The 13166-nt window shown below is 37.7% G+C and overlaps 1 protein-coding gene across 2 annotated transcripts; it reads left to right on the top strand.

The window, feature by feature from the left end:
• Window positions 1-10259: 10259 nt before the first annotated feature.
• Window positions 10260-12578, top strand: LOC149197747 ((S)-8-oxocitronellyl enol synthase CYC2-like). 2 transcript variants are annotated; one of them, XM_089405940.1, is made up of 3 exons: window positions 10260-10410; window positions 10611-10688; window positions 11195-12578. In XM_089405940.1, exons 2-3 carry the CDS (start codon window positions 10644-10646, stop codon window positions 12347-12349), a joined length of 1200 nt encoding a protein of 399 aa, XP_089262066.1. In that variant the 5' UTR covers window positions 10260-10410; window positions 10611-10643; the 3' UTR covers window positions 12350-12578. The 2 variants fall into 2 exon arrangements, with proteins under 2 accessions (XP_089262066.1, XP_089262067.1); XM_089405941.1 differs by lacking the exon at window positions 10260-10410 and adding an exon at window positions 10873-10939 and having other exon boundaries at window positions 10609-10688.
• Window positions 12579-13166: the final 588 nt, after the last annotated feature.

Genomic DNA, 13166 nt, shown 5'->3' with positions numbered 1-13166 from the left:
GCTCAGGAAATGTTGCATGACAAGGCCTACCACTTCATTTATGGGATGAGGCATGCAATACAGTAGTATACTTGCAAAATAGAAGCCCGCATCGTATACTGGGGATGAAGACACCAGAGGAGGCTTTCTCCGGGAATAGACCAGATGTGAGTCACTTCAGGATCTTTGGCTCATCGGTATTTTGCCATGTGACCAAAGATTCCTAGAAGAAGCTAGAGCCAATAGCAGAGTTGGGGATACTTGTATGGTACACTGGTACAGCCCACAACTATCAGGTGTTCTTGCCTACCAACCAGAGGAAAGTGGTACGCAGAGATCTGAAGTTTGACGAGCAGAAAGCCATGCGATTATCCCTTGAGAGGGAGCTCAAGTTGCATGCAGAGGAGGAACTTTTGATTCCTAAGGAGGAGGAGCATCAGATTGATGCGGAGCAACCGCATGCAGAGGATCCAAGAGTGGAGACATCCACTCATGCAGAGTCTTCCAGAGATGGGCGGAAATGCTCAAGGGAAGCTAACAGATTGATGATGGATGCGAGAGAGAATGTGGGACAACCATCTTCTTAGCGCAGAAAAAGGAGGTCACCTGAGCAGTACACTAGTTACATGGCCCTGGTTGGGGAGTGTGTAGAGATCGAACCATCTTCCTTTGAAGAAGCAGCGTAGCAGCCAGTCTGGGTTGATGCTATGGTGGAGGAGTACGACTCCATAGTTCGGAACAATGTTTGGGATGTTGTCCCAAGGCCGGAGGACAAGTCAGTGGTGAGTTCCTGATGGATTTATAAGGTAAAGCAAGCAACTGATGGGAGTGTGGAGAAACACAAGGCAAGGTTCGTTGCCCGTGGTTTCTCACAGGTCGAGGGGATCGACTATGATGAGACTTTTGCTCCTGTAGCAAGGTACTCATCTATCAGATCGATGTTGGCACTATCAGCACAGATGGGTTGGAAGATCCATCAGATGGATGTGAAGGTTGCGTTCCTCAATGGCAAGATTGAGGAAGAGGTGTACATAGAACAGCCAGAAGGATTTGAGACCTTCGATCGTGAGTCGCATGTGTGCCGACTCAAGAGAGCTTTGTACAGGCTGAAGCAAGCACCTCGTGCTTGGTACACTAGGATTGACAACTATTTCACCGGGTTGGGATTCACAAAGAGTGAAGCGAATGCGAACCTTTACCACATCATGGCAGAAGGTAAGCCATTAATCATTGTTCTTTATGTTGATGATCTGATATTGGCAAGTGATGATCAATTGATCAAGTCTTGCAAGGAGGACCTTGTAAGAGAGTTCCAGATGAAAGACATGGGTCTCGTGCACTACTTTCTAGCCATGGAAGTGTGGCAGAAGGATGGGGAAGTGTTTGTGTCTCAAGGCAAGTATGCCAATGAGATACTCAGGAGATTCCACATGGAGAAGTGCAAGTCCATGCAGACTCCTCTAGCAGGTAATTGGAGGAAGGAGGATGCTACTTCAAGTGAGGTAGAAGCTGCTACTGTTTATCGACAACTTCTGGGTTCATTGATGTATTTAGTGAACACACAACCAGATTTGTGCTTTGTGATGAACCAGCTGAGTCAAGCTATGGTTCAACCTACCAAGCTGTTTTGGAAGGCAATGAATCATGTGCTGAGATACTTCAGAGGCACATCTCAGTATGGACTATGGTACAGACGAACAGAGGGAGTGAAGCTTCAGGGCTTCATAGATTTAGATTGGGCAGGGAGTCCATCAGATCGGAAGAGCACTTCAGGAGGAATTTTCAACCTTGGTTCAGCTACAGTTTCTTGGTACAACAGGAAACAAAGGCCAGTTGCACATAGCTCAGCAGAGGTTGAAGACATGGCTGCAATTCAGGCAACATGTGAGGTCGTTTGGATGCGGAAAATTCTAGTTGGATTGTTTGATCAGAGGATGGATCCAACTGTGATCTATTGCGATAATCAGAATTGTATCAAACTCTCTGAGAATCTAGTATTTCATGACAGGTCCAACCACATCATATCCGGTATCATCATCTTTCGAGATTGTGTGGTGAAGAGGACCATGTTGTTTCAGTATGTTTCGACCGAGGAGCAAGATGCAGATATTTTGACTAAGGCATTGTCAAAATGCAAATTCGAGTTCCATAGAGACATCATCAGGGTGATAGATAATCCCTTTCTTATTGAGAGGGAGTGTTGAAAATAGCAACAAGAAATGCTAAATATAGAAGTGCTAAAAATAGCATTGCTATAAATAGCATTTCGGGATACATTCCAATTTTAGTTAGTCCCTGAACTAAAATTGAGAATTAAAATTCGAATTTGATCTTAGCGGCTGTTTGAAAAATAATTAATTCATTCATCTTGAGCTAATTAGTTGGAGAAAATCAAACATGAAGTCTATGTGAAGACATGCAACAGTTTTCCCTTTGATTGAGGAAGTTATCCCTTAATTAAGGAGACCAAGATGAGTTGTACTTTGAGTTGTAATTAGTTAGCTCAGTTAACTAAGTTATGTCCAGTTAGATTAGTTCCAAGAGTTTGTGGAACTGATTGTGAGTTTAGTTAGTTAATGCATGCATGCATGTAACTAGTGTACTTCAGATAACTGAATATTCTCTCATAAATAACTCATGCATGTCAGTTTAGTCAGAGACCTAGTTGAGATCAGAGGATGGGACAGTGTACTATCAGTTGCAGGAATATTCCATTGAGGATATCTCTTGCATGCAAAAGGAATTCATCTCCTTCAGGATTGCGCAATTATTTCAGAGGTTAGTGTTGTGTGTGAGGTGAGAATCACACAGTTTGCAGCTAGAGGGCCCAGGAGAAATTGCGCAAGGAAATAGGAGGCTTGGACGACTAAAGGAAGGCATATGTTGTGTCTATTCAGTCTATGAACAACATTGAGGGATTGCACTGAGAGCTAGATAGCTTGTGAGCTAAAGCTTTGTGTAATCCAAAGATATTTCCACTTGTATGATAATACAGAGATCGGGGTTTTTAGCTGAGGCTTTCCCCAGAGTATTCTTCTGTGTTCATGTGTGATTTTTCTTCTTCATCTGTTATATGTGTTCTATGTGATCTTGCTCAAAATCGATTAAGCTTCCACAAGTTTGTTTATAGAAGTAGATCAAGTATTTTTCTTTAGTATATTGCATTATCAGGTGATCTACAGTGAGAATTTCTACAGGCACTTGGTGTCTGTCGGGCCTGTCTGCGCAATTTCCTCAGTCAGCAAAGCGGGCAAGGTCAGTAGCCTCTGCGCAATTTTTTAGGGGAGTCAGTCTCGGGGTGGCTATCGAGTTCCACCGTCCGGGTGGTGAGGATGAAATTTGATTGGATTGATTGCGATTAGCGCAGCTGGAAAGACTTGCTTGGTGCTTCTGCGTTGTTCTGGGTGACAGTCGATGACGGGGTGATGGTCCAGCTCTCACAGGGGAGTCCGGTCATCATAACTTCAACAAAAATGACTGTGTGTGAACGAGTGAAAGATGCATAGGTGATAATGAAAACACACACTCATATGATTCGATGACGAAGTGACTCAAAACAGGTTTTTTTGTGATTCAGGATGGTTATGCTATATTCTGAATCAGTTGGAGGTGTTGATAATATCAGAGCATAGTTCTAGTGCGATGTGTATTCTGTCATGTCCAAGTATAGTTTGTGAAACTAGGTTTTCGAAAATTTCTTGATGTTCGATGATGTGAGATTTTGCAATGGAATCAAAGAAAGAGTTGGAACTCCAACCTAGAATTTCCTACAATCTAGTTTTGGTGTTAAAAATATAGTATCAATAATCTCAATCTTACAGCATTGGGTGTGTATATCATTCCGATCTTTATAAGTGGTGTATGTTGTAAATATTGAATGACTAAAGCAAGTTCAGGCTAATGGATTGTGATGTCCCCACCATGTTAATTGAGGCACCAAGTTGCAGTAGCAGTATCATTTAATGCCTGCCACAATATTGTATAACAACCATTATTAGTTTTGGCTACAGTTCAGCTTATTTACTCTTTGTATCTTGAAAACAAATTAATTGGAAAAACCATGGTTTTGGCATTCCTGTTACACTGTATGGTTGATCACCAGCTTCTATTTTGAATATTATTATTTTTTAGTTTTACCATAGAATAAACCAATCTGGAGGTGGAAATAGTTCTTCGACTGTTAACCGAAGCCAGAGTTTCTTCCCTATTTAATGATCTAATGTAGACATTCATAGTACTTCTTTGCAACTTTAATGATGTTGTAGATCAGACCCAGATGATTATGTAAACATAAATTATGCTTTAGTTATTTGACTGTAAATAGAAGCCTGAGTTGTTTCCCTATTCTATGATCCAATGTAAACATTCATAGTACTCCTCTGCAACTTTAATGATTTAGGGATAGTTTCACCAATTTCAATCTTTGGATTCTCTACTTTGAAAATATAAACTCATCTCACTTTTCAAAAATCTTCGCAATGATTCGAAAATTTAGCTTATTGTTTAAGATCTTCAAACATGTCATATCATGAAATTAAGCCGAAGTGTTGAGGAAGTTAACAAAAGGTCCCCACGACCACTCCCCTACACTTCATTTAAAATTGCAATGGTTTCTGAGGTTTAACATTAAAATTGGCTTTTGCTTTGAAAGTGGGTATTGGCTTTTGCTTTCAAAGTGGGTATTGTTTTTTAAAACTTAGTTGGGTTAGTTTTACATTAAAATTGGATTTTGCATTTTAAGTGGGTGTTGCTTTTTATGATAAAAATAGCTAAAACAACAAAATTATAGAAACTCAATCATATATTATGCACAAATGGTGTATGTGCAAAGACACTCACACAGATTTACATTCAGATTACTCTATTAAATAGATTTTCTGAGATCCAACTTATTCCCAAATTAGATAGAGAGGTTGAGAGAATTTCTCAACCATCACAAACCAACTTCTTAAATATGGAATGTAAGCATTAACTCCAACATCCCCCCTTAATGATTACATTACATGAAAATAACAAAATAATCAAGCTTATCAGTAGATGCTCCATCAAGTTGCCTCATAACCCTCGAAAAGGTGTAGTTGGCAAGTTGGATTCCCGAGTTCCCTCAACTCCCGAATCAAGGACCTCCCGAAGTCAATTACTGGACAACATCCCAATATGTCGCATAACCTCATTAGGAAACCACTTCCATGTCTACCACTAATGAGGGATCCTTCCCTAGATCCACAACTGCCATACTATCTGGACAACCATCCATATTGAGCCTTACTTCTACTTGATCTTTAAGTACTGGCATCAGACCCATAGTTGAACTGCTCGTTATTTTTAAAAGAGTTTAATAGGTTCACTCTCTTCATCATCAGAATTCCATTGGTATTCATCTGTGGTTATATTTGCTGATTCTTTCCCTTTTAACACATCACTAGCACGACTTCTGCAATTCCATGTTGTATGCCCAATTTTCCTGCAATAGTAGCATTCAATGTCACCTTTGTTTGGATTTTTCTTTCTCATTCTTGACTTTGTCCACAAAGCATTTTCTGCATGAGAGTTCTCTTCGGCATCCTCTGGTTTCAGTCGCTTTTCCTCCCCCAAAAGTGCTGCAATTGTCTCTTGCAATGTTTGTGTAGATATTTGACTCAAAGTGAAAACAACATTACTATAACTTGAAGGAAGACTATTTAATAATACAGCTTTAGCATCTTCATCCTCCACCTTAGTCCCAACTTCACTTAATTTACAAACATTTCATAATAATGGAAATTAAACTAATATAATCACAAATGTATTTTCCAAAAACCGGTATAGTCTTGGTAACAGTGATTGTCACAACGCATTTATCACTATCTCTCTGCGTGAATATCAGACACGGCTCTCTGTCTCTCACATCTGGATTGGCTCGTTTGATCATATCTCTCTGCAACACAGATTCTTCCCACGACCAATATCATTGTGATAAAAGGACATGTAGCAATGAAACATCTGCAGTGGCCATCTCTGATATAACTTACAATGAAATCAGCTACGACCGGGCTTTCTCTGCGCCCCAATTAGTCCGCATCTTAGAAGCATAAAGTCTGTTTCTTTGTCCAGGATAAAATCTAATTAGCATCAATTTAGGTTGAACGCATCAACTGATCTGAGAAACGAAGTCAGCGAGTCCGGCTACATCGCTTTTCTGGTTAAGATGTTGGAGGCCAAAAACAACACCGCTCAGGGGATCACTGCTCAGGCGTTGTCGAGCCTGCTACTCGTGCCACACAATTGTTCGTCTATGGTGCAGCTACGAACAATATAAGACGGTTCTGTGGAGGTCTGGACGCTCGTCTTGACTCCGCACTGGTTGGCAACGGCATCACTTCAAATTAAAGACAGACCTCATCTTGACTCCGCACTGGTTGGCAACGACATCGCTTCTGTCACTATCGTTGTTCCTCTATGGAAGCTCACGGCCGCAATGGAGATGGGGATGGTTTATGACTACATACGCAGGTTGCTCCGTCCAGAATAATCAGGTTGCAACAGCGCGGTTAACATCCAGATGCACCTCCTCACAACACAAGTTCAGATCTAGCTCTGATACCATGATAAAAATAGCTAAAACAACACAATTACAGAAACTCAATCATATATTATGCACAAATGGTGTATGTGCAAAGACACTCACACACAGATTTAAATTACTCTATTAAATAGAGTTTCTGAGATCCAACTTATTCCCAAATTAGATAGAGAGGTTGAGAGAATTTCTCAACCATCACAAACCAACTTCTTAAATATGGAACGTAAGCATTAACTCCAACATTTTAAAACTTACTTTTCGCTATTCACTTTTAAATGCTTTCTCTTTTCATTTTTCGAGAAATATGGAGGATAAAATAATTTGAAGAAATATTTTGGTTAATTTTACACCATTTTGGTTATAAAAATTTGTAATTGGGTAGATAATTTTTTCACATTGTTATTGAAAAAAACACTCACCTAAATTTATTAAATCTTGATCTAATAAAAAGGATCAAGTCCACATTTAATGTAGATTTATTTTTGCATTCAATAATGAATTTCCGTAAGTTTATAAATAAGCTTATCATAACAAATACCATGGAAAAATAGTATAGTTATACCATACCATGGGCCTGTAAACCACCATTGGTAAACACATTAAATGAGTAACTCAAACTTATCTTAATAGTTATTATTTTTTACAAATACCATGGAAAAATAGCATGGCTATACAATACCATGGGACTGTAAACCACCATTGGTAAACACATTAAATGAGTAACTCAAACTTATCTTAATAATAATTATTTTTTAATTTTAATTTAATTTTAAATAATTTGACCGAATCAAGATAATATTACACTACACAATGTTACAACATCACTACCGCAATAAGATGTAGAGCGACTCGGATGCAATAACCATAATTGTCTAGATAAAAAACGAAATTATTAGTTTCCAGCGATTTTCCCCAATCAATTTTACTTGAAATCCAACATATATTTATAAGTATCATAAGTTTATGTTATTTAGATTTCCAGTGCCTTAAAGGTAGAATTGCCAGTAAATGAATGAGACATCACGTGTGAGATATTTCTTGTGTTTTTTGTACCAAATGCATGTCAAATGACACACCGGAATTTTGAAGATTGGCAAATTTGTCACATCATATTGTTTGTAGGCTCAGATTTTGTTTCAAGTAGAGAATGGTGATTAGTCAAATGGCTTCAAATTTTCTTTTCCTATCGGATGAAGATTGCTTCACTGTTTTTGGGTTGAATAGGAAATGTTGCTTCAATAATGGGCCATCTAGGCTTGTCTTTTACCAGCGCACATAACATCTTGTACCATGTCTTTTTGCTTCAACAGTGGGCCATCTAGGCTTGTCTTTTACCAGCTCACAGAATCTTGTACCATGTCTTTTTTATAACGCAAGAATAAAACCTCTTGTAAGTTATAATTAATATTACTGTTGTTAGAAGTACTAAATGCAAAAAAAATATCTCCAATAAACAATATTTAGATTACAAACATATCACATCCCTTCATCTATACTCCTATTCTATGCTATTGGCTTATAACCGTTCCTTTTAACATCCATACGCAAATTATTAAATTAATATCTCAATCAGACACTAATTTAAAATATGAAGAATTACACTCCACCATATATTAAAACACTAAAATAGGACACAAAATTCAAAGGCCATTAAAAACTACTTTAATTGTATCAATAATTACACTCCACCATATTATTATTAAAACACTAAAATAAGACACAAAATTCAAAGGCCATTAAAAACTACTTTAATTGTATCAATAATTACACTCCACCATATTATTATTAAAACACTAAGAATAGGACATAAAATTCAAAGGCGACTAAATATATAAGATGATAGAAGCGATAAATAATCAACGTTACAGTAGTAGGTGTCTAGGTGTCTTACAGATTGATCCAGCTGTCTGTAGATCGGTATCATGTGTTGATAAGACGATAAAGTGAAAAAAAAGCAACGTTACAGGCAGGTTTGTTAGACGGTGCTTAAGCATGAGGATTCTGTAGGCTGGTCAAGGATTGCCTTTCTTTTTCTCTGCAAAACCGTAACACAATGCCTATAATGACATCGATGCAAAACTTTTCTCTACTTCTTCGTGATCAGATTGTGTACAGTTTTTCTTTTGTGTTACATTCAATGTATTTGGACATGTTGATGTTAAAATATTCAATCATAAAAGTAGAAGTGGGGTAGGAATTTAGATAGGGTTGGAATCTGGTGAATTTTTTTTCCGAATGTAAACGTAGAAGTGTTTAAATTTGTTTTGGTGGCAGAAATAAATTCAGCGTCATTTATCAAGATAAAAAAAAATCTTAAAACATTTAAAATTTTAAAAGCTTAACAACCAAAATTTAAAAAAAAATTGCCAAATAATTTCAAAATCAGGGTTGAATTTTTGTTTTACTGGCGACAATGTGACCTCTTGAGAATACCCGAACCAATATGGAGCCATAAAAAATATGCGGCTGTCAACCCTGAAATATGGAGATGGCACAATAGAGTTATTTTTGAGAAATATGGAGCCATAAAAAATATGTGGCTGTCAACCCTGAAATATGGAGATGGCACAATAGAGTTATTTTTGAGAACTATAAGGAAAATGATATACAGGTGATAGATCAAATTACTGGATGGTATACCTATGAAAATGAACACACAAGTGGCATTTGTGAATGTGGTTTCTGGAGCATTATATCAAAGGAACAAGAATACTAGGTGTGCTGGCAGGGCACAAATATGAAGATTGAAGCTATGGCCTTATGGAGCCTCCTTTGGTTTTCATCTTACCTAGGCATTCCCTCCATCGACATATATGGAGAGACTCACCGACTATCATTAAACATGTATGGGGCAACACAAAAATATATCAACCAATGCTACATGGTTGACTCAGACAGATTGAGAATCTTTGGATTTATCTCAGAGAGTCAACGATTCAGCAACATGTATGGGGCAACACAAAAATATACCAACCAATGCTACATGGTTGACTCAGACAGATTGAGAATCTTTAGATTTATCTCATAGACTCAACGATTCAGCATATTGTACGGGAGTTTAACCAAAATGGAGACAGCATGTCTAAAATGAAACTACATAATGCACTGTACAGGATGCATATCGAAATTAAATATTAAATTGGGTAACAACACAGTAGATTCTGGGATACTTCCACTTCTAGGATAACAACAACTATTCTGGGATACTTCCACTTCTAGGATAACAACTCTTGGATGGAATTATAACAACTAATATTTTAGTTCATCTGCATTATCCAGAAAGCTGCTTTGAAATTGGTTTTTTTGTTATTTTATATATGCATAGTATATATTACAAGTAGACATATGGATGATTTCATTTTTGTTAAACAATATTATTACAGTTTATTTTGTTTAATACTACCAATTTTGTTTAATACTACCTCTGGGTAAATAGACTCATACATTAAATAGATCTAATATATAGTTGACAAAAATAGATAGACTGTTACAGTGACAGTAATTATATGTACTTTTTATATATATAAAAACAGGCGCTTTTTCTTACTGAATAAAAAAATCCATAGTCACCCACCACAATTGTACTGAAAAAAAATCCATAGTCACCCGCCAAAATTGTAAACATGGAGGAATCTAGACATTGTACATAGAATTCTAAATCTACTGGTCATCTTATGTCCTCCCTGACGTGTAGAAAGCTTATAAATCCTCGTCTCTGCTCTCCTTTATCCAAATATGTGAGCATCCCTAACGCAGTATTTGTTGCAGAAATTCCTGAACATTTCTGACGCAGTATTTGTTGCAGAAATCCAATCAGGAAATCCTGCTCAGCTGCCTCCATTTCTGAACCACAACGCTGATTTCATCTGGTAATCGTATCTCACACTCATTCTGATAGTGTGGAAATTTAAGAATTGGTTCACTGTTTTTCATTGATTGGGTAGAATCCACTAACATGATCTCCTGGTACTGCAACTGATAGCTCTAACTGGTTTGGCGGGCAAGATTTAATTAACTCGAATTTTGATGCATAGCTCTCTGAACTCCGCATTGATGTCTGATTTCAGAGATTGGTGTTTGGATTAGCGTGTAGCGTATAACAATGAGCTGGTATTCCAGGCAGGCAGGTTCCCTTGGCCATGGCGGGGTATGTGGCTGTTAACCTAATTCTATTTCAATTTATTTCAGCCTTAGCATGCCAAGTGAGTTCTTAGGCATGTGGCTGTTAACCTATTTCCATTTCAATTTATTTCAGCCCTGTCATGATAAATGAGTTCCTAGTCACTGCGAAATCAATTCTTATAAGTGTGTGAATTTCTTACATTTTTCAGGTTTTTTTGACTTGGGAGTAAGTTTGCAGGATTATATTTTCAAAGTGTTTAATATATCATCTGATGGGTAGGGAATTGAACCGATGGTTTTTAATAAAAATATTTTTAAAGTATTTCACATTAAGGAATATTTTAATAAAACAACCGAGATCACTGTATATCCAAAATCCATAAACCCAAATCCGAGCTTACCAACTTTCCAACTTTCCTGTGTTTAGATGGGTTAAAGGGTAACTTTGCTGCATTTGGTATTGCCCTGTTGCTTCATTATATTGTATTGTTGCACTTGCTTTTCCGGTAACTCTTACCTATTTCAATGCAGAGAAAATTTGATGCCATAGCTGAAGGTTCTGAAGACAAATCGGGGAAACAACAGAGAGTTGCGCTGGTGATAGGGGTAACAGGAATTGTGGGCAATAGCTTGGCAGAAATCTTGCCTATGCCTGACACTCCTGGTGGACCTTGGAAAATTTATGGAGTTGCTAGGAGGCCTAAGCCAGATTGGTCACCAGAAACTCCAGTACAGTACATTCAATGCGATGTTCTGGATAGAGAACTCACTTTAGAAAAGATTTCACCATTGAAGGATGTAACCCATCTCTTCTGGGTTGTTTGGGTGAGCAGGGAAACAGAGGAGCAGCAATGTGAGGATAATGGAAAAATGTTGAGTAACGTGTTAGATGCACTGCTGCCCAATGCAGAGAATTTACAGCACATCTGTCTTCAGACTGGGTCTAAACACTACTTGGGTCCATTTGATACAGTGGCCAGGAATCGCTCTTTTCAGCCGAACGAGCCACCTTATCATGAAGAGCTTCCGAGGTTACCTGTGCCCAATTTTTATTATACTCTGGAGGATATTGTTTTTGAGGCTGCCAAGAAGAAAGAGGGATTAACATGGTCCATTCACCGTCCCTCAATCATATTTGGCTTCTCTCCTTCAAGCTTAATGAATGCTGTATGCACACTCTGTGTTTATGCTGCCATTTGCAAACATGAAGGGCTGCCTTTCAAATACCCAGGAAACAGAATTACATGGGAACAGTTTATGGATACATCTGATGCAGATTTGATTGCAGAGCAAGAAATTTGGGCTGCCACAGACCCTTATGCCAAGAACCAGGCTTTTAATTGTAGTAATGGAGATGTGTCTAAATGGAAACGCCTGTGGGGAATCATAGCAGAAAAATTTGATCTCGAGCTATTACCATACAAAGGTGAAGGCTTTAGTCTGGCTGAGGCTATGAAAGACAAAGGTCCAGTCTGGGATGCAATTGTCAGAGAAAATAAGCTGCACCCAAAAAAATTTGAGGAAATGGGAAATTGGTTTCTTGCAGATTTCATATTAAATCTTCCCCGGGAATTGGTACATAGCATGAATAAGAATAAAGAGTATGGTTTCTTTGGGTTTCGAAACACAGAAACTTCTCTGGCATATTGGATAGACAAAATGAAGGTATCTCATGTTATTCCTTAAACTTGATCCATCTTTATGTCTCCAGTTAGAACCAAGCAGAGGAGTTTCATTTAGAGGTTGCTTTTGTGATTCAGGATGGTTATGCTATATTCTGAATCAGTTGGAGGTGTTGATGTGTATTTTGTCATGTCCAAGTATATAGTTTGTGAAACTAGGTTTGGTACATAGCATGAATAAGAATAAAGAGTATGGTTTCTTTGGGTTTCGAAATACAGAAACTTCTCTGGCATATTGGATAGACAAAATGAAGGTAGCTCATGTTATTCCTTAAACTTGATCCATCTTTATGTCTCCAGTTAGAACCAAGCAGAGGAGTTTCATTTAGAGGTTGCTTTTGTGATTCAGGATGGTTATGCTATATTCTGAATCAGTTTGAGGTGTTGATGTGTATTTTGTCATGTCCAAGTATAGTTTGTGAAACTAGGTTTTTGAAAATTGTTTGATGATGTGTGATTTTGCAATGGACACAAATAAAGAGCTGGAACTCCATCCTAGAATTTCCTACAATTTAGTTCTGGTGTTAAAAATCGAGTATCAACAATCTCAATCTTACACTATATGGTTGATCACCAGCTTCTGTTTTGAATATTATTATTTTTACCATAAAATAAAGCAATCAGGAGGTGGAAATAGTTCTTCAACTGTCAACAGAAGCCTGAGTTTCTTCCCTGTTTAATGATCCAATGTAGATATTCATGGTACTTCTCTGCAACTTTAATGATGTTGTACATCAAACCAGATGATTATGTAAACATAAATTCTGCTTGAGTTCTTTGACTGTAATCAGAAGCCTGAGTTTCTTCCCCATTTTATGATC

This window comes from Pinus tabuliformis, chromosome 2_2 (genome assembly GCF_031772625.1).
Source record: "Pinus tabuliformis cultivar Carrire ecotype Pingquan chromosome 2_2, CPIR1, whole genome shotgun sequence".
Lineage (NCBI taxonomy): Eukaryota > Viridiplantae > Streptophyta > Pinopsida > Pinales > Pinaceae > Pinus > Pinus tabuliformis.
Note: the sequence above shows the minus strand (reverse complement) of the source record. Positions and strands in the feature narration are given on the sequence as shown.